This window comes from Gadus macrocephalus, chromosome 12 (genome assembly GCF_031168955.1).
Source record: "Gadus macrocephalus chromosome 12, ASM3116895v1".
Lineage (NCBI taxonomy): Eukaryota > Metazoa > Chordata > Actinopteri > Gadiformes > Gadidae > Gadus > Gadus macrocephalus.
The window spans coordinates 7,902,021-7,924,914 of record NC_082393.1 but is presented as its reverse complement, the minus strand read 5'-3'; the positions used below and the strand labels follow the sequence as shown (position 1 = coordinate 7,924,914).

The 22,894-nt window shown below is 47.1% G+C and overlaps 1 protein-coding gene across 1 annotated transcript; it reads left to right on the top strand.

Annotated features, from left to right (window-relative positions):
• Positions 1–155: 155 nt before the first annotated feature.
• Positions 156–16,705, top strand: LOC132469197 (cytochrome P450 2J2-like). Its single transcript, XM_060067133.1, has 10 exons — positions 156–826; positions 997–1,159; positions 1,531–1,680; positions 9,395–9,555; positions 9,668–9,844; positions 10,219–10,292; positions 14,192–14,256; positions 14,370–14,557; positions 14,645–14,786; positions 15,558–16,705. The coding sequence occupies exons 1-10, from the start codon at positions 626–628 to the stop codon at positions 15,731–15,733; spliced, it is 1,497 nt and encodes a 498-aa protein (XP_059923116.1). The 5' UTR covers positions 156–625; the 3' UTR covers positions 15,734–16,705.
• The last annotated feature ends 6,189 nt before the right edge of the window (positions 16,706–22,894 follow it).

Genomic DNA, 22,894 nt, shown 5'->3' with positions numbered 1-22,894 from the left:
CTCTTGATCTTTATGAGATAGACTTTAATTAGTATGCGGTTTTAGAGATGATATGATTAGGACTACATATCACAAAACAGTAGTTTAGTAATAGTCCCAGATATAATGTAACCTGGGCCTCTATAGCAATCAAACCTTTTCAGGCAGGAAATATTCTGGCCCGAGGTACTGTCTTTCCTCTGGTTGTGTTTGGATCTATTTTACAATTACAATTACAATTAGGGCATTAAGCAGAAGCTTTTATCCAAAGCGACTTACATCGGTTAATACACACATTGACACACCGACGGCAGAGTCAACCATGCAAGGCAACCGCCAGCTCGTCAGGAGCAGTTTTATTAGTGTCTTGCTCAGGGACACATCAACACATCAACCTTTCGGTTACATGGTCTGTGAATAATCAACAAAATCAAACCTGACCCAGATGTTGAAAAAAAAATAGTCTTATCACTTTATCAAATCGTATTTAATTGTTTATAACATCAGTATTGTCAGAACATGCTCTTATTGGTGCACTTAGCCTACAAATACGGACTTTGCTCCAGATTCAGCAGTTGCATGTCTTCATTCAAGCAAAGACTACAATCCTCAATACACCAATACTACCAAACACTGTAGATTACAAATGGCGGTGTTTTCTGAAATATTAGCCCTGGAGTGGATGGACACAAGAGGTGTTTTAATATTCATCTTTGTTTTCCTGATCCTTGCTGACTATCTAAGGAATAGAAGCCCCTCCGATTTTCCTCCCGGACCCTGGACTCTTCCTATTATTCGGGACACATATCGGGTTGATCCCAACAAAATGCATTTGAATTTTGAGAAGGTATGTTTGTTGTGAACCACAATTATTTCAAACAGTAAAAGGTTAGCATTTAAAAAGTCTAGCACGAATACCCCCTCACTACTATTTGTCTCCATTGATTTGATTGACAATATGTTGTCTCTGTACAGTTTGACACTGTTCAATTATATCATCATCACATTTTATTTTAGTTTGCTGTGAAATATGGACCAATTTTTAGTCTTCAAATCTTGGGTGGAAGAGTTGTGGTTGTCAACGGATACAAGCTTATGAGAGAAGTCTTGGTCAAGAGAGGAGAAGACTATGCAGATCGCCCAGGTCTACCAATACTGTATGATGTGATTGGAACAAAAGGTATTGTGTGTTGCATTGCTTTAAAAAACATCCCCACATATTTTGCAGCCTTAGTAGATTCAATCAATATTGGCAAAAACAGAAATGTGTGTACTATATTAACCAATAAAAATTAAACCTGAAACCTTAAAATTGTGTATAATAACAGCTACCGTTAACAAGTAGCAATGAACAGTTTTGTTTAAAAGGTTGAGGTGCTTTGCAAAGCTTTCTCTGGATACCTGATGTGACATCGTTTGCAATAAAATATATATTCATTGGGATGAGGATCATTCTGTAAACTTTCAGGGTAAACATTGTATGTGTTTCAACTGCCACACAAAGATATCACTTCAGCCAATTAAGCTTTGGATGTTTTGTATTTGCAACAGGTTTGTTGATGTCAAGTGGTATCTCATGGAAGCAGCAGAGGAGATTTGCTCTGTACACACTCAGGAACTTTGGTTTGGGTAAGACGCGTCTGGAACCAACCATCCAGCAGGAGTGCCAGTACCTGATTGAGAGCTTTGCACAGCAGCAAGGTAGGCCTACTGGATGAATGATTTTGTTTGTCATGTCATTTGTTTTGTTACCATCTTGTAAACATGTCATTGTGCAGTGCATAACAATTGTAACAACAGCAACAACATTGCTGACATATCTGAAGTGGCCGTGTCAAATAAAAATACGCATAACCTGTAAAAGCACCTGTGCAGCTCACAACACAGTTCCAACATGGAACTGTGTTGTGATACGTAGCGAAGAGCCACGACGTGCAGGAATGTAGGTGAAACCCCTGAAAATTCCGTTAGGAAACCCCGTATTTTCCAAAGTGTCGAAATGCGCATGTGCACCGTAGTTGGCCCAGCCTCAGACAGAGTCTGACTTAAACCCGTGTGTCTTGCTAACAAAGATACTACAGTGAGCCCAACTCGTGACCCAAAACTCAACATTGTTGGTTGGACTAAATTGCATTGCACAGTTGACATGAATATGAATGAATGTTTTATATTCATTTTACTCAGAAATCATAATGAGACCAACAATTTTAAGTTTTCGTTTTTACAGTGTGTTTGCAAGCTGTGTAATTTACAAATGTAGGTGTGGATATTCATAAATTAAATGCCTTATTTAACGAGGACCTCTCTCATCCGTCAACTCAATTCCTCATGCTTACTTCTGAATATTCCTGCTATCGAAGCCAAGGGCGTAGATTTGGGTGGGGGACCAGGGGACGTGTCCCCACCAATGTCAAATGACGACTGAAATGTCCCCACCAATTTTCAGGTTGAAACGAAAAAAAAAGCGGCTCATGCCGTACACAAAGGGTTAAATTCCCACTTTGGTACCACCTCCCAACATACGTCTTCCTTTTAACACATTTAACGCCTTCCTCCCAGGCAGCAGAGAGACATGTTTCCCAAAGCTCCGCTAGGCATTGGAAAAAACGACTTAATTCATCGTTCAGATCTGCTTTATTTTATTTTATTTCATGATCATAATACTTAACAATATATAGTTTGTTTCCGTCGTCCTCCATCGCTCGATTCCACAATACATTTTGGCACTTTTTATGACTCCCGGATCAGACCGCAACAAAAGCCTTGGACTTTCCTATTGCCAACATGCCTCTGTACTCGGATATCTCAGGCACGGAGACTGGGAAATGCACAGACTGCACCAAACTGCGACAGACAGTGGCTATATTTGAAACGAGACTAGCAGCATTAGAAAAATGCAAAGGACTCCTCCAGGATACAGTTCCGATGGGTGACGCCCCGTGCCCACTACCTCCGTCAGTTGTCCGTTGCCCATTGACTTTGAATGGGGACGGTCGCGCAATGCATTGTGGATCCGTCCGTTGACTTGGAGCGTTCGCCACCGTCAAAAAGTTGAAAAATGTTCAACTTTTTCGGCCGCGACGGATCCGTCATCCAATCAGATCTCGTATGCAAATTTAAGCACTGTGACGCGACTCGGGCTCTGACGATACTGGAAAGCGGGAAAGCGGGTCATCTTGCCTCGCAACAAGCAGGAAGAAGCGGGAAGAACCCGGCGAAGCGATTTGATTGGCTGACGGTTGCCTCTGCAAAGACTACTCCCCCATCCGTCAGCCACGCCTTCCCACGTCCGTTGACTGACGGTGCAGTGGGCACGAGGCGTTAGTCTGCTGAGCTAACTCCGACAAATACACAACAAGATGATCAAAGCTACATTGTATCATTCCCGAAGCTGGACAAAAGAGAGACAGTACCAACTGAGTCTCACTGGCACGGAGTCGGCGCTAAGCCAAAACAACATACCAAACTGTATCAACAAGTTCACTCAACCCCAAATGCTAAGCTACCCAAAGCTAAAGTTGCATGTATCAGCCCATCACTAGTTAACCCTGCCGCTGAAGAACCGGTTCCTGCCCCTTCAAGAGTCCATGAACGCGCCTGCCACCCATGCACCCCTGAGCCCCGAGATGCGTCCGGACAAACAGTGCGGACAGAGACCGACCATGAACCCGTCGCCAGAGAGGCGAGCTGTGCATGTGTTGGCCACCCGTGCACCCCTGAGCCCCGAGATGCGTCCGGACAGACGGTGCGGACAGAGACGGAACAAGAACCAGTCGCCATGGAGGCGAGCTGCGCATGCGTCGGCCACCTGTGCACCCCTGAGCCCCGAAATGTGTCCGGACGGACGGTACGGACAGAGATGGAACAAGAACCAGTCGCCACGGAGGCGGGCTGCGCATGCGTCTGCGACCGCCACCTCAAGCCAACAAGGGCCCATTTCACAGAAAGCAGATGAACCAGACACTCTGATTATAGGAGACTCAACCATCAAGGATATAACTGGTAAGAAAATCAAAACATGCAACTTCCCATATGGAATGGTTAGTGATATCAACCAGAAACTAGCCACAATCATATTGGAAAACCCCAAAATCCCACAGATTATTGTGCATGCAGGATTTACTGATATTGAAAGAGAACAGTCAGAACTTCTGAAGAGGGATTACACTGATATATTGGAAACACTGGACAAAATACACATTAAGTCATTCATTAGTGGACCCATACCAGCAGTTGACAGGGGAATAAACAGATTCAGTCGTCTACTTGCACTGAATACATGGGTTTCCAGAGTCTGCAATGAAAGAGAAAGGGGCTTTATTGACAATTTCAACTTATTCTGGGGGCGCAAATATCTTTTCAGAGCAGATGGCCTACACCCAAACAGGTTAGGCTCAAAACTGTTAAGGGACAATCTTCTCTTCTCGCTTTCCCACAATCTCCATGGTCTGACGCACAGGCCACAGTCAGAGCACAGGTTGAGAAGAAGCAAGACTACAGCCTCCCCCACACATCTACTCTGCCACTATCTGCCACACAGATAGCAGACAGCCCACAGACCTTGAAGAGAGACAACAGCCCGCCTGACGCCATCGACACTATGCCTTCCCCCATCGCTGATGCTGGCTTGGCGAGGAACGGCCACCTCCCTCATCTGCATTCCCCCATCGACGATGACCTCCAGCCTCATCTCTCCCATAGCCACAACAACAACTCCAGCTCCACTGTCTCCTCCCTTTGCGATTTTCCAGCTAAATTTAAGAAACTGGAATATGTTGGCATCAAACTTGCATCTGTGTCAAAGACAGCATCGCCATCTCATGGCTACAGGCTGATAACACCCAAGAGGATGGCGCCCCAGCCCCCCCCCCTGTACTGATAGTAGTCCTGAGTATTACTGAGATAAAAAAGGGTTCAGCCGTAGACACAGTATGAAGGAAGTTTCACATAATCTGCTGAACCCAAGGTTACCTACGTCAAAACAGGGAAACTTTTTTTTTTTTCAACTAACAAGTCTAGGAGAGCTTAAAAGTCCTCAAAAGGACTCCTAACTCAGTAAGACCTATTCACAAAGAATCGTAAAATGCCTGCGAGACGAAATGTTAGGGTATTCAACTTATTGTGGAGTTAATGCGCGATGCAATAACATCCCAGACTAACAGGAATAATCCGATTAGTCCCGAAATAAAATGTTTGGCCACACTACGTTATTTAGCAACAGGGGAAATGCAACTTTGCAATGCCGACGATTTAAAATTATCGCAACCATCAGTCAGCCGTGCCATAAACTTTCCTTTGGACATTCAACAATTACACAGGATCAAAGCCAACTTCATGGCAATTGCAGGTATGCCCGGTGTGGTCGGTGCTATTGACGGGACGCACATAAAAATAATTGCGCCATCAAAAGACGAGGACGTGTTCGTCAATAGGAAGAAAGTGCATTCCATCAACACGCAGGTTGTTTTTGATGCAAATTTTAACATAGCCTACTGGATGTTGTTGCAAAGTGGCCTGGATCTTCAGCTACCCATGATTCGCACATTTTAATGGTGAGCGGTCTGAGGCAGCTTTTTGAGATGTACCAGTTGGGTGTCACTTGCTGGGTGACAGTGACTATCCATGCAAGACGTGGCTCTAGATACCCTACCTCAATCCACAACCGGGAGCACAGTTAAAGTGTAACATGTAAGTGATTACGCAGATTACGCTTAGTCCTATGCATAAAACACATCGTATTGGCTCTTTGACGCCTTTTATTTGTTGAATCCATATTTATTATTGTTTACTGATTTCTTCCATGTATGCTAGAGCACACAAACATACACGAAATGTTGTGGAGAGAGGAATTGGGCAGATGAAACGTCGGTTTCATGTCCTCCACGGCGAAATACGCCTCACCCCAGAGAGGGCAAGCACAGTAATCACTGTATGTGCCATTCTACACAACCTCTGCAAGCGGAGGAACATTCCACAGCCAGACGATGATGATGATGATGATGATGATGATGATGATGATGATGATGGCGATCAACATTACAAGGAATTTGGCCGTGTGGAACCGAGTGGACAGGCATTTAGGGATCACTTTGAAAACACATTTTAGGTAAACACCTTGGCACAAATCAGTCAACACTTGGGTAGTTCATAACATTTATTTTCTTTTAAATTTGACGTATTTTTATTGTTTGCTTTCTCTCTCTCTTGAACGTGCAGGCTACAACGTCATTATCGTGGTCTGCACAAAATTGTCATCATGCGTGTATTCTGCTAACTGCACTATAACTACTTAATAGGAATTCATTTCTAGCCTAGGCTATTTCCTTGTTTTTCGGTGATTCAGTGGGCTCGTCTGAACAACCAATCACCGAACTGACCGCTTCTAAACTCGTGCACGAGAATTGACGTAATCCATAGCAACGGCGCGTCACTCTTAGTTCACTCTTTGTGATTCATCCTTAGTAAGAGTAGGTCTCAGCGGCTTTGTGAATAACTTTTAAGAAAAAACTCCTACGTAAAATGTTTTAGCGCGAGTTAGGAGCACTCCTAGCGGTAAGATAAAATGCTTTGTGAATACGGCCCCTGGTCTTACTGTGTATTGAAAATCCATTCCTGGTGAAAAATATCCAAGAATTCTCAATTGAAGCCCTGAGGGTCTGCCCATGGGCTAGTGCTGCTTCTCTTCAATCAGAGCTGATTGAGCTTCAGGAAAACCTTGCACTGCAGGAATCTCTTTGTGACCCAGCCACCTTTTGGAAGAAGATGGTCCCTGCAGCAGGTGTCCCCGTCTTGCAAGAAATGGCCCTGAACATTCTCACCATGTTCCCTTCAACATACTCTTGTGAGTCAGCCTTTTCAACGATGACTATGGTGAAGAACAAATACAGGAGTACACTCAGTAATGAACACTTACACCAGTGTCTACGCCTGGCCCTCACACCTTTTGTGCCCAAGTTTAAAGAACTGGTGGCACAAAAAAGGTGTCACTTTTCACACTGATGTGGACGGAAGACATCATCCTTTGTGCATAGTTCAAATATTCTTCATGGATTTACTGCCTTTTTTTTTTGTTCTGAGTACTTATTTTTGAATTACATCGTCACTGTTCCGGACCCTGGACAGATTGGAAATTTGGTGAGTGGACCTTTTGATTTTCTAATTGAGTACCCCTGCTGTAGACCATACAATACTTCTGGACAGGTTAGAAAACTGGGTGGGGCTTTCAGGCACAGTCTAAAATTGGTTCAGGTCCTACCTACAAAATAGGAACTTCTTTGTTTCCATTAGCGACTTTGTGTCAGAATCAACCAACGTGACATGTGGAGTCCCACAAGGTTCGATCTTAGGACCCTCTTTATTCAACATCTACATGCTCCCACTAGGGCAAATCACGCAAAATAGCGATATTCACCATCATTGCTATGCTGATGACACGCAAATATATGTATCGCTATCACCAAATGACTATCGGCCCATAGATCTGATGTTCCAGTGCATTGAGCAAGTGAAAGAATGGATGTGCCGAAATTTCCTTCAACTAAATGAGGACAAAACAGAGATAATTGTATTTGGTTCTAAAACGGAAAGGCTTAAAGTAACCCAACACCTTTACTCTCTGTCCCTGAAAACCTCAATCAAAGCCAGAAATCTAGGGGTTATCATGGATTTAGATTTACATTTCGACAGTCACATCAAATCAGTTACAAAATCTGCATATTATCACCTTAGGGTCGTTTTAGACGCAGAGACGTAAGCACGTAATTTACGCAAGGGACTTGTTTTAGACAAGTTTTGATTTACGGTTCCTTAAGGATTGCGCGTGTTGCAAGGGGATTCTCCGCCAGAACAGTAGGGGGAGCAACGAACGAATCTGTGGGCGTGGAAGTGGAAATCGATGTGAAATGTGAGACTCCTGAAAGGATGTGGTTAGCTGGCCAATCACAGTCTTTGCGAGCTGCGTAGGGCCGTAGTGTTTTAAGGCCGATATATGCTCTGTTTTAGACGTAACGCGTAAGCACGTAAGATACATAACCCCCCCTTGCGCGGTAAAATATCCCCCCTTACGTGCTTAAGTGCGTCGCCCAAAATTCCTGACTATGCGACTAAAACACTACGGCCCTACGCAGCTCGCAAAGACTGTGATTGGCCAGCTAACCACATAATTTTCAATGCTTATCAGCTCCAGCTCACTCAACTGTCTTCGACTCAACCTTAACATCGTTCAGAGTGTGGAAAAAGACCGCTAACCTAAACTTAGCTACTGCTACTCGAAAATACTGGACGTGCATAAATATAAACAAGCCAGCGATTTCCACTTCCACGCCCACAGATTCGTTCGTTGCTCCCCCTACTGTTCTGGCGGAGAATCCCCTTGCAACACGCGCAATCCTTAAGGAACCTTAAAGGAACCGTAAATCAAAACTTGTCTAAAACAAGTCCCTTGTGTAAATTACGTGCTTACGTCTCTGCGTCTAAAACGACCCTAAATCGGCCTTTAGTCGCATAGTCAGGAATTTTGGGCAACGCACTTAAGCACGTAAGGGGGGATATTTTACCGCGCAAGGGGGGGTTATGTATCTTACGTGCTTACGCGTTACGTCTAAAACAGAGCATATATCGGCCTACACTGGTTATCACTTGCTTGCTACATCCTATATAATCCAGATAACCCAACACCCGCACGCACGCATGCACGTACAACCAGGTCACTATTCAGCGCATGAATTTGAGGAAAATAGTGAAATAGCAATTATAAAAACAACAATAGTAGGCTATACAATACTATTGCGCAGACTTCAATAGAATGAACAAGTGCCCTTCTCCAGCTAGAACTAGCCTACTCATGTTGATATCGCTGCGTTGTTGCTGTCTGGAGAACGCAGCAACACCTCTACCCAAACCCCCACTCCCCTACCTCCCACTGCGGAGCGTCTAATCACATTCTCTTTAAAATGAAAACGCCAATGTGTGTAGGGTCCGGGAGGCTAAATTGGGGCTAGCTATAGCTCAAGCCGGCAATTTTTCCTCAGCCAGTGTAAAAGCGCGGACCATGCGACCACACGTCTTTTGAGACAGATCTGTTTTATAATCTAATAGGTAGACGGAATCTTTGTCTTTGCTTACCAAGCACATTTGGTAAGCAATTGGAATGGTGCTAAACTAAATGTTTTACTGCATATGCATCAGCATGCATCAAACAAAGTTAAATTCAGGCGAGCGTCATAGTTATTTCATTTAGTGTGTGTGTGTGTGTGTGTGTGTGTGTGTGTGTGTGGGGGGGGGGGTGTCTGGGTAGTGTCCCCACCAAAGCTCAGACCAAACCTACGCCCTTGATCGAAGCACCAAGCTAAAAGGTTTTTTACAATAGTTATACATGCATATCCCGTCTGAATAACCTAATTCCAAATGTTGTTAGGAGCGCCCTCCGATCCTAGAACAGCCTTAATCAAGGCCACCTCCAACATCATCTCCTGTTTGTTGTTTGGAGAACGCTTTGAGTACACTGATAAGAAGCATCAGTCTATCGTTGAGGACTTCCGTGAAATACTGAAGCTACAAGGAGGGCGAGGGGCGATGGTAAGTCATGGTACTTATTGAGGTTAAATGGGATGAATTTCAAGGTCTGGATGGAATCTACTCGCTGTATGGCCGACTTAAATGTCTAATTAAACCACTATGTTCTCTGTAGCTGTACAACACGTTTCCATGGCTGGTGAAGCATTTTCCTGGACCTCACAGGGGGGTGTTCACTCTGACTCGTAGAGTTTTGTCCTACATTGAAGAGCGGGTCAAAGAGCACAGAGTAGATCATGACCCCTCATTGCCCAGAGACTACATCGACTGCTTCCTCACAGAAATGCTTAAGGTATGTGTATGTGTTCACTTGTGGTGGGTATGACCTTACATATTGTAATATTGTACAAACTTGTAAAAAAGTGAAACTAGGGTAGCTAAGCACTCAGCAGTTTTTGAAAGACGTTTATAACATAGCATACCCCTCTAGTCACATAGTTGCCGCCATGATATACTCAATGAGCAGCTTTTACATAAATCCTTTGATGGATGGATCATCTCTCACGATTTTTAGGTTTGGGTGTCCAGGAGATTCCTGTACTCAGCAAAGAGTATAAGCTGTACCTGTGTATAACCTTAGCCATTACCACAGTAACGGTGTATGTAATGCTAGATAGATTCATATTGTTTCGGTGTTTGTATGTTTTTTTGCCGGATTCTTGGCAGAATGAAGCTCCTGAATCAAGGTTTGACATCGAGAACTTGAGTGTTTGTACAATGGACCTATTTCTTGCTGGGACTGTCACAGAACAGACGAGGGGACCCAAATGCTGGACACAGGGAGACGGAGACGGAATAAAGGAAAGGGGTTTATTCCGTAGACAGGCGTGTAGTCAGACAAGCAGGGATCAGGAACCAGCGGGGTAGTCAGACAGGCGGGGATCAGGAACCAGAAGGAGAGTCAGACAGGCAGGGATCAGGAACCGGCAGGAGAGTCAGACAGGCGAGGATCAGGAACCAGAAGGAGAGTCAGACAGGCAGGGATCAGGAACCGGCAGGAGAGTCAGACAGGCAGGGGTTCGATGACAGGCAAGCAAGGGAGCGACGGCAGGTGGGTAGTCAGGCAGGCAGGGGTTCGGCGACCGGGAAATATGTAAAGACGTAGCGACGAACTGGCGCCGGCTGATGTAGGGACGATCATCAAGGATAATTACGTCCAGGTGCGGGAGAAGGAGGCCCACCAGCGTCCCATAGCCACTAGATGGCGGCATTCGGCGGACGACCCACAGCCGACGGATGGTCCCGATGGAAATCCCGAACCAGCGAGGCATCCAGGATACTCCTCCGGGGAACCCAGGAGCGCTCCTCGGGCCCGTACCCCTCCCAGTCGACAAGATACTGGTGGCCCCGGCCGCGGCGACGTACCTCCAGGAGGCGGCGGACTGTCCACGCCGGATGGTTGTCGATGACCCTGGGCGGAGGTGGAGGCGGAGCGGGAGGAGACAACGGGCTGGTGGAGACAGGCTTGAGCTGGGAGACATGGAAGGTCGGATGGACACGGAGAGATGGAGGGAGTCGGAGACGAACGGCACAGGGGTTGATGACAGACTTCGCCCGAAGCCACACCGACTGTCCGGGAGCGTACTGGGGGGCAGGCAGACGGCGACCTATTGGCCTGCAGTTGGGAGCGGGAGGATGCGCGGAGCAGTGCGGTGCGTGTGCGCTTCCAAGTGCGCCGGCACCTGCACATATGAGCCTGGACTGACGGGACAGAGATCTCCTCCTCCAACTCGGGAAACAAGGGCGGTTGGTAACCCAGCGAGGCCATAAACGGGGACAAGCCGGTGGATGCGTTGACCAGCGTGTTGTGGGCATACTCGACCCAGGGAAGCTGAGAGGTCCAGGAGGAGGGGTTGGCGTGGGAGACACAACGGAGCGCGGCCTCCATCTCCTGGTTGGCCCGCTCCGATTGTCCATTGGACTGGGGGTGGAACCCGGAGGACAGGCTGGGCGTGGCCCCTAAAGCCGCACAGAATGCACGCCACACCTGAGAGGTGAACTGGGGGCCCCTGTCAGAAACGATGTCCGCAGGGATGCCATGGAGACGAAACACGTGCCTGACCAGGAGATCCGCCGTCTCACTCGAGGAGGGGAGCTTGGGAAGAGCGACGAAGTGTGCAGCCTTGGAGAACCGATCGATCACCGTGAGGATGGTGGTGTTGCCACCGGACGTGGGCAGGCCGGTGACGAAGTCCAGGGCGATGTGTGACCACGGTCGGTTAGGAATGGGCAGAGGCCGAAGCAGACCGGAACGGGGACGAGTCGAGGTCTTATTCCGGGCGCAGGTAGCGCACGCCGCAACAAAAGCACGGATGTCCGCATCCATGGAAGGGATGAAGCGAACCGTCCTTCTTCCCAACAAAGAAGAACCCCGCTCCAACCGGCGAAGAGGAAGGGCGGATGATCCCAGCGGAGAGGGACTCCCCGATGTACTCCTCCATGGACTCACGCTCGGGCCGGGAGAGATTGAATAGACGACTCCCCGGAAGAGGAGCTCCGGAAAGGAGGTTGATGGCGCAGTCATAAGGACGGTGGGGGGCAGGGACAAGGCGCGGGACTTACTGAACACCTCCCCAAGGTCGTGGTACTCCTCCGGAACGGAGGACAGGTCAGGAGGGACGGCGGCAGACGCGAGCTCCGGCGCCCGAGGTGACTGGGCGGACCGCAAACAATGGGACAGACAGTGTGTGCTCCAGGACACCACTCGACCGGTTCCCCAATCCATCTGGGGGTTGTGTGTCTTGAGCCAGGGGTAACCCAGAACCACCGGAGAGAAGGGACTGGTAATAACTAGAAGCGAGATGGACTCGTGATGATTCCCCGAAACAAGCAGTTTGATCGGAACGGTGCGGCGCTCCACCCGCGTGAGGGTCCTCCCGTCCAGAGCCTGGGTCTCGATAGGAGGATCCAGAGGAACAGTGTCAATCCCAAAGCGAAGAACCAGCTCCCGATCAATAAAACTCTCGTCCGCTCCGGAGTCCAGGAGGATAGAGAGCGGTAGTGTCTGATCCTGCCACAGGAGAACGGCCTCCAGGAGGGGACGGGACACCGAGGGGTTACAGGAGCGGCTCGCCAGGATCCCTCGGGTTACTGGCGAGCCCGATCTTTTCCCGAGAGAGCGGGGCAGCCAGACCGGAGATGGCCTGACAGGCCGCAGTAAAGACAGGCTCCGGAGCGCATCCGGCGTTCCCTCTCCTCAGAGGAAAGATGTGTACGTCCGATCTGCATGGGCTCGGGAGAGAGCCCCCGCTCACGGCAAGGTGGAGCGGAGAACGAAGGAGAGGACCGAGGCGTTGCCGCTGACTCGAACGAGGGCGTGGGTACCGAACGTGAGCCTCTCTCTCTGCGGCGCTCCCGTAGTCGATTGTCCATTCTAATGGAGACAGCGATCAACTGATCCAAACCCACCTCCTCCTCCCGAGAAGTCAACTGGTCCTTCACCTCGTCAGAGAGCGCGCCCAGGAAAACCCCCTGTAGAGCCTCCTCGTTCCAGCCGCTCTCAGCAGCAAGGGTGCGGAACTCCACCGCGAAGGAAGCGACGCTGCGGGATCCCTGGCGAAGGCGAAGAAGACGCTGGGAAGCCTCTCTTCCCCGGACCGGATGATCAAACACCCTCCGCATCTCTTCGGTGAAGGCGGAGTAATTGCATGAAGCCGCGGAACCACGTTCCCATACGGCCGCCGCCCACGCGAGAGCCTCCCCTCGCAGGGAGCCGATCAGGTAAGCAATCCGCGACTTATCGGTGGGGTAAGTCTGGGGCTGAAGCTCGAAAACCAGGGAGCACTGTAGAAGGAAGGACCGACAGGTTCCCAGGCCCCCCTCGTAGCGTTCCGGGGCCGGAATGAACGGTTCACGGGATGAAGGTGCTGGGAGTGGTGGTGTCGGAGAGACGGGGCGCTGGGAGTGAATCGAAATGGTTAAATCCCGCAGACTAGAAGTGATCTCCTGCAGAGTCCGATCGTGCTGCGTCAGGAGATCCCCCTGACGGGACATGACCTGGCGGAAAGCCTCTGCGTCAGCTGGGTCCATTTTGGCCAGTTCGTACTGTCACAGAACAGACGAGGGGACCCAAATGCTGGACACAGGGAGACGGAGACGGAATAAAGGAAAGGGGTTTATTCCGTAGACAGGCGAGTAGTCAGACAAGCAGGGATCAGGAACCAGCGGGGTAGTCAGACAGGCGGGGATCAGGAACCAGAAGGAGAGTCAGACAGGCAGGGATCAGGAACCGGCAGGAGAGTCAGACAGGCGAGGATCAGGAACCAGAAGGAGAGTCAGACAGGCAGGGATCAGGAACCGGCAGGAGAGTCAGACAGGCGAGGATCAGGAACCAGAAGGAGAGTCAGACAGGCAGGGATCAGGAACCGGCAGGAGAGTCAGACAGGCAGGGGTTCGATGACAGGCAAGCAAGGGAGCGACGGCAGGCGGGTAGTCAGGCAGGCAGGGGTTCGGCGACCGGGGAATATGTAAAGACGTAGCGACGAACTGGCGCCGGCTGATAGGAAATCCCCGGCTGATGTAGGGACGATCATCAAGGATAATTACGTCCAGGTGCGGGAGAAGGAGGCCCACCAGCGTCCCATAGCCACTAGATGGCGGCATTGGACCGCGTAGCAGGACGCGACGTGACAGGGACTGAAACAACCACCACCACCACTCTGCAGTGGGGACTGCTCTTCATGGCTCACTACCCTGACATACAAAGTAAGTGGGAATGTTAGTGTTGCATTCATTTTAGGCCAAGGAGCATTATGGGTCTTGTCACGATTACTTTCGTCAATGTTTTTTCAAATGTATACTTTTATGTTATTATACAGAGAAAGTCCAAGCTGAACTAGATATCATAGTTGGCTCATCCAGGCAACCTTCCATATCTGACAGAGACAGCACTCCCTATACTTACGCTGTCATTCAAGAGACCCAAAGGATGGGTAACATCTTACCTCTCAATATTGTCCGTTTGACTAACAGGGACACCCCCCTTGGAAAGTACACCATCCCAAAGGTAGAAACCCATTCTAAAGTCATTATTAGTTTGATCAACCTTTATTTTGAAAAGGTCCCATCTGATCTCCTTATTGCCATAATTCAGGGCACTGTGGTGATGGCCACCCTGAACTCTGTTCTTCATGATGAGACTGTGTGGGAAACGCCACACTCCTTCAACCCACAACACTTCCTGGACCAGGACAGCCAGGCTAGAAAGAGAGAGGCCTTCCTGCCCTTTTCAGCTGGTGTGTATCAGCAACTTCGAGTACACCACTGAATCATTGAATTGATGAAAGAACAATTGATGATGGCATGATTCATTTGATTTGAGACCAACTTGGTAAAGTATCAGCAGGAAGTGGTAAAAGGGGCAACAGGTACATGTGAGTTAGGGGTATGGTTGGTAGTCATTCAGCAGACTGTAAATAGATAGATTATGATCTTACAGAGGATCTCAGCTAAAATGCTAAAATGTTATCCATCCACTTTTTTACGTTTCAACTTGTATTGAGTCGATAGCTTCGTTCGTGGTTGGACTTCAACCACTTTAAACTTCACCATTTCACCTTTGTTCAAGCATTGAACAAGTCACCATATTTTGACTTTCATATAAAATAACTTGTATAACTTGGTATCAACTCAATCTTACTTGTTGCGAATCAACAGCGTTGTTTTATACATGTTGCGTATATTTACGCATTTTATTGTTTCTACTACTGATACTAATCATAATAATGCTACTTGCATGCTTTTACTTTCATTATTTATACTAATACTACTGCTACTAATCCTTCTTCTACTACTTCGTAGTAGAAGTAGTAGCACTCGCCACATTTCCTGCAGGAAATTGCATTTTTTCCGTTATCGACTATTATTGATAATTTTATGCGGTATTTTAGGTTTGATGTGTGTGTGTGCGTTTGTGTGTGTGTGTGTGTGTGTGTGTGTGTGTGTGTGTGTGTGTGTGTGTGTGTGTGTGTGTGTGTGTGTGTGTGTTAATTTGTGTGTCCTTGTAGGGAAGCGTGTGTGTCCTGGGGAACAGCTGGCCAGGATGGAGCTGTATATTTTCCTTTCCTCCCTCCTTCAAAGATTTTCTTTCTCTGCCCCCCCTGGAGAAAAGCTCAATCTGGACCCGGTGTTTGCGACCACTCACTGTCCCCAGCCCTTCCGCCTATGTGCCACACCACGTTGAATACATTATCCCAAGCCTTTCCATAATTTAGTCCTATTAGACCATCAGTGATACATAATGGTTATAATAAATGGCTGATGCAAAATAGATGCCAACATTTTGGGATTCAAAGATGTGCCAGAGGAACTTTTAATCATTGTTTGATGATAGAGTGATGACTCTTTTGGATGCTCATTTCAATAATGATGGAATGAATCTGGGCACATATCAATCTTCTAATACATTTTTAGAATATTACGGTTTGATTTTGTGGAAATAACATTGTTAAAGACGCCAAATATGGCATCATTGAGGAAGATACTAATAATTGTGTTTGACTTTAAGCAACAATTGTTTGCTATTGTGTGGATTTTTATTAGTGAAGTTATTACAATCTTGAACACAGTATTTAGACCTAAATACAATATCAGATTCTATGTTGAAGCCAATAACCAAAGCCTATTCATTATAATTTAATCTCTAGAATAGCACCATAGGAATAATATAATCAATGGCGTGCCGCCCTTTTGAGCTTTTTCCATAATGTTTCCATAATGTCTATGCACAGTGATTATATAATGTGTGTCTGTGATTACAATGGGATGACTCTCTCTCTCTCCGTCTGCGGTTTCCCCTATGTTAACCTCTCTGGGGCGTTGAGCAAGTGGGCGTGGCTGAGAGAGGGGGCAGCTGATGTGGTACACCTGTTCAGGTTTGGTCTGTAGGCTTAATAATGTTTACCACATCGACCAGCCGATCTATTCTGACTGGCAGGTTGCCTTTTTGGTTTTGTTCATCTTGGTTTTGTCTCTTAGGATTTTTTGCATCCTTTGGCTTGGTATTATTCTTTGTCTTGTATTCACACCATTCAACATTCCCGCAACAAAGATGTTCCACTCAATCATACACGACACACACCGCTGATTAAACAGACTTCAGGTATAATCATATACATTGTTTTAGAGGAATAAATATTACCGTGAACCCCTTTAATCATGTGTTGACTCCATCCTGGTTATGATCTTGGTTGCAAAATTCCCATTTATGAGATTAGTTATTTACATTTTTGCAGAATAACAGCTTCTTTTGCAGAATAAGCCGGATAAGGTTATATAATAAATAGAAGATGATAGGCCTACTAATTGTAACATTAACCAGAAGCAATGATTGGCTGACATTATTTCATTAGTTGTCAAACAGGTGCAGGGCACAAATTGTTATTGCCAGTTTTATTTATTTTTTCTAGCACATTAACACATTTTCCCCAGGCTCTTTATTTTTTTTTTACAAAAAAACAACAACCAAAATAGTCCCAAATAGCCCAAAAAGCGGTCAGAATTAGCCAGATTTAAAAAAGAAGAACCGTTAGGCCAAAGTCTCTTGCACAACCAATGGGTCAAAGTTGCAACATTTTAAAAGGCAAAATCTCAGGACCTGAAGAATAAGTCCCGCCTCCGAGGATCCCGGTTCCCTCAGTAAAATATCGATGGGAAATAAGATAGCGTTTTTGAATGATCGTACATAACAAACTCTGTAGGTGGCGAAGAAGTAAATGCTGCATTTTGAACTACACACTTTTCCATCTAGTTTCCACAGGGGTTTTGGATTGTCGGGGCTGTTAAAGTAGTAAACGATTATTGATGCTAACTGGGAGATAGTTCCGATCTGCGCAGACTTCATACTCTTTACGGCCGCAGACCAAAAGGGGCCGTGCCTCCTTGAAATGCCGCAAGAAAGCTGGGAGATTTCCCAACTTGCAACTCGGCATGCTGGTGTTTGAGGCTTCTGGAACACATCGTCAGATGTCTTTGCTCGCAACCAGTCAAAACCTAACGTGATCGTCATTTCACGTGATTTCAGTGGTCTATAAAACTCAATCGCTGGCGAGGTTAAGCCTCTTTTCTCAGAACAGTAACATAGTAACATAGTAATATCTTAAAAAAAATCTTAACAACCTATCAAACATGACTATTTCACACGTGAACGAGCAGCATTGGTGCCACCTCCCTAGGCGGGCTCTGGTGCCACTGAACTTAACCAAGGTTTTCTGATATATGAGTGAGGTATCTCACTATGGGACACGCCCCTCGCGCTGTCCCCCAGAAGCAATTTTACACTACGCCAGTCGTGACTAGCCAACAGAAGTGACGTCTGCCTGCAGAGGAGGGACTCCCTCCTACTACATAAGTCCCGTCGTCATGTCATCTCTTCAGTCTATAGGCAAAACACCTCTTCCTCGCTCCGGGCAAGGAGGGTGGTCTGGTGAGATACCTCACTCATATATCAGAAAACCTTGGTTCATTTCTTAACCTTAAGTTTTCTTTCAATATTCACTCAGTATCTCACTATGGGATATAGTAACTTATGGAACATGCCCTCTGTAACCCTTCTTCGAACCGGGTTTGGAACAGAACATCTAGGGGGGACGGCGACGGCGTCTGGCCGGGCCTGCCGCACCCCCCTGGTCGCAGAGCCTCAGGTAGCGCGCCGTTTCTTCACGGCTCCCTGAGTAGCCGAAGGGGCCGCACGGCCACCTAGGGCCCCCCCGGGCGCATGTGGCTTCCTCGCCCACACGCCACTGTGCTCCGGCGGCTTGTTCTGGTCCCGGCCGGCCCCGTGGGTTGGGTGGGGCAGACGCTTCTGGATGCGGTAAGCCGGCGGAGGAGCGTGGGGCTGGGTGAACACCTGGCCGGGTGCGTTGGCGGGGAAAGGCGCTCTTCTGGGAAGACACAATCGAAGCGCCTCACCCTCCCTCTTTTTCTCCTCCCAGCGTTTCAGCATGACGTCATACGCTGGGCCAAACAGACCTTCAGGGTCCACAGGCACGTCGATGAGTTGGGTTTTTTCCCTCAGAGAGAGACTGGACAGGTTCAGCCACCTCGTTCTCTCCTGTGCGACCATCAGCGCCATGGCCCGTCCGGACGCTTGGACAGCGCTCCTGTGAGAGTCTTGGCTGAGAGAGGCTTGCTCCAAGACCGGGTCGCTTCATCCAGGCACTCGGGAAAGGCCGGAAGTAGCAGGCTGGTTGAGGTCTTCGCCTTTGGGAGTCGCTTGCCCTCGTAGCGAGATGTGGCAGTCTCCACCGGGGGCTCAGGCCACTCGATGTTCAGCCTCGCAGCCGCCCTCTTGCAGGCCTCGTGGTGGTCCATGCTGAAGGCCGGGTTCAGGCCGTCAGCATGGACCACCATAGGCGACGCGGTGTGGGGGAAAAAATAATCATCATCCTCGTCCTCGTCAGAGCCGAGGCTAATAGACCCCCCCCCGACTCGGAGTAAGCGCCCTCGGCTTCGTCAGGCCCTACCAGCAGGCTAGCCTCGATAGCGTCGGGCTGAGTCACCTCCAGCGGCTGGGAAGCGTCGTGAGGTCCACCTCCGATCCCCAGCTGGTGCCCAGTGGGGCGGCGAGCCCCCGGGAACTTCCCGCTAGCTCCGGTAGTGGTGGGTTGGTTACCCCCATTACCGGATCATCTGCGAAGAGCTTCGCCTTCTTATTCAGCCGGCGTTTGCGGGTTTTATTGGAAAACCGCGCACAATGCTCGCAGGTGGCCGGGAATGCAAGGGCAGCCTTGGCGTGTTCCAGCCCAAGGCAGCGAATGCAGGCGGCGTGGCTATCCGCTCCCGACATCTTGTTCCCGCACACGCAGAACTTTGTCGGAGGCTTCCCCGAGCCATCGGTTAGGGAAGGTTCAACCTCAGACTGCATGGTCTCTTTCCGCTTATGCCCAGCTGCTGTTTGGCGACAGGTCAGCTTGGACACTGGGATTGCAGCTAGTGTGGGTACTAACAGCTAGTATGGATACTAGCAGCTACTGCTGGGTGATAGTCTAGCTTTTTTTTGCCTCACAGAGGTCAGAGGTAGTGATGTAGGCTAGCATTCGGTGACCGAGGGGTTAGCTCGCTCTGGGAACAGTATGCTAGGCCGTCTACAGCTTCTGTCCCAGAGGTGCTTCTAGGAGCGAGAAGAGGTTAAAGACTGAAGAGATGACGTGACGACGGGACTTATGTTGTAGGAGGGAGACCCTCCTCTGCAGGCAGGCGTCACGTCTGTTGGCCAGTCACGACTGGCGTAGTGTAAAATTGCTTCTGGGGGACAGCGCGAGGGGCGTGTCCCGTAGTGAGATACCGAGCGAATATTGAAAGAAAACATTGCCTTTGCTATGCAACCTTGACTGGGAGAGTCGGCGATTTGGGCGACGCACTACCAACTGGGAGAAAGAGGATTTTTTTTCTAACAAATAGGGGATTATCACGCTGATACGTAGTACTTCCGCATTCGGTGATCTTTGTGCACTGTGACATCCAGTGAATCACTCATCACTCTGGCGAACCGATGATGGAGGACCGGCAGTTCACTTTCACGACATCCCTAGTAAATGTACCCAAAGTCAAGTTTTCTGACGTTCACAGACTTACCAAACAACACTCCATAACAGCCCGCTCCAAACTGGACAAGGGATAGTTTATTTTTTTAGAAATATATTGACTACGAAGGTGAGTGTCTGCTAGCCAGAGCCGGACAGTAACGGAGTACATTTACTTGAGTACAGTACTTAAGTACAATTTTGAGGGATCTGTACTTTACTCGAGTATCATTTTTTGGGAGTACTCATGACTTTACTCAAGTACATTTGAGAGGCAAATATTGTACTCTTTACTCCGTTACATTTCTATCCATAACCGTGAGTACCCGTTACTCCTTCTGAAAAATAAAAAATAAAAGGAGAAAAGAAAAATCACGGAAACCCTCAATTTGTTGTTTCCCTCTCAAACGTGATTCCCTCTCAAACTGATTAGGACAGCCTTCAGCCTATCAGCAATCACCTTCGCTTTTCGCCAAAGCCAACTCCATGGTCAGAATTAGATGAGAGACGATTGTTGATTTGATTGATAAAAAAACTGAGAAACTCACACATACATAGAATTGTTAGCTGAATTTTCTTTTCTGATATTGCATATTTATGTAAGCTGAGCAATTGTTTTTATGTTCTTGAGTATACTGTTATACTGTATACTATTGTGCTATTGCCATGGTAAAAAGATGAAAATTACTTGATTTTACTTTCAATTCCTTTTACATTCTCCAAGGTGTTAACATTTTTCATAACACCATGTAGGACGTTTCTATACATAAATGTAAGCACTGTGGCAGTAGTAATGCAATATTTAGAAAACATACTCTTGTACTCTTGATACTCAAGTACTTTTAAAAACAAGTACTTCAGTACTTTTACTTAAGTAGACATCTGACTGTAGTACTTTTACTTGTACTTGAGTAAAATTTAGCAAGGGGTATCTGTACTTTTACTCAAGTAAGGAAGCTGTGTACTCTGTCCGCCTCTGCTGCTAGCTAGCTTACGCTAGGTAGGTTGGCTTATGCTAATGTCAGTTTTGCGTCAGCTCAGTCTGGAGGGATGATGAAATGATAAAAGAGATGAAAAATAAGGTAGACTTGTACTTTTTTGGTACATATATGAATGTGTATCTTCAGCAGAAAGTGAAATGAACTGAATGAAGGAACTGAAAGAGTAAAAGGATTTAATTCCTTCCCTTTTTCTGAGTACATCATTTATTACATTACATATTAACATTATTTTGAATACTTTCAGGATGGACTGACTTCACTTTAAAATTGATTATATATGAAAGACTTCTCATTCAATTATATACATGTCATTCAATATATATAATGTTTTCAGTATACAGAATTACAGCTCCGGAAAAAATGAAGGGACCACTCCAAATGTTCAGTGTCCCTCGTTTTAATATTTATATATTATATTTAATATTTATAGGCATATGTTTGAGTAGAAACACTATTCAACAGGGATGTAGCCTTTTAAGTCAAGTGGTCCCTGGAAGTTGGTCATCACACAGCAGACGGTCCACAGCTGGTTGAGGTCAGTGCGTTCCCAGATGCGGTATTCCTTGACTCTGCGTATTGCTCTTTCCACAAGGATTCAAAGTCGGACGATTGCTTGTGTTTTCAGAGCATCCTCTTCGGTGAACTGCGCAGTGGTTAGAGATAATTAGTATTATTATTGTGAGTGCTTCAGTCTATCTTAATCATTTGTCTACATATCTTAATGGTCACATTTGGGTCACAGTCTTCATTTGAAATGTTCATTTCTTTCATGCCTACCTGCCATCTTGAAGGGTGGTATAATCAGCGTTGCCCCACGATCAGCTAGTGGCTTCTCGATGGTGAAACCCTTGTCTGCCATGCAGCCATCACCTGGCTCCAGTAAATCCAGCAGTCCACTTCGTTCAGTCAGCTCTCGGTCAGAGATGGAGCCGGTGAAGAGACTTGACACAAAAGTCACAGCAATACAAGGGGCAAGCCCAAACAAGGCCTTAAAGGTTGTCGTGTTCTTGTAAGATGAGAAAGGGATGTACCGACGAGCTCCACCAAGGGATGAGGGATGATGGATTCTGGCATCGCACCTCGGTGCAGCCGATGATTACCTGAACATCTGGACTGTACTGCACAAATTTGCTTGGCATGGTGTTCTTGACTTGCTGTTTACTCATCCAGATTGGGAGGGAGCCAAGGAGCAGGTAACGGTAGTTGGCCCACGTTATAACAACACGGGAGACAGTGGACACACTGACCTGAAACATGTCAGCAAGCACCTTCTCTTGCAGACCTGCAGCAACCCGGCAGCAGAAGAGAAAAAACTAAACCAGTTGCAGTCTACGCATTGGACTGGGAGAAATGGGTTCAAATGTTTGTTTCCTTTTCTGAGCTTTCGACCAATAAACCAACATGGAGGCAGGTGGTTGAATAGCCTCCCAGAAGTCACAAAAAACATCTCTTGATGTGAATCTGGTGTAAAAAAGGATGTCCTTGTCTGAGACACAAAATCTGTGAAAAGGCACTTGGCCCACTTTCAACTGTGACAGCTCCTTGACTCATTCTTCCAATTGCTGTATGCGTGCAGCAGCAGCAGCAGCATCCAGTGCACCTGTATGAGATGAGAAAAAAAATGAAAACATCTGACCCAGATTTTGTCTGTAACTTGCATATTGGAAGTAGTTATTGGAAGTAGTTTGGACCTCTAAAGAAATTGCTTTTTATAGCTCAATATTGCTTTTAAAATTTGCTTTTTATAGCTCAATATTCACCTTTACATTTAATTAAGTAAGATATAAAATGCAACATTTGTACTTGTGATGAAGCTTTTCA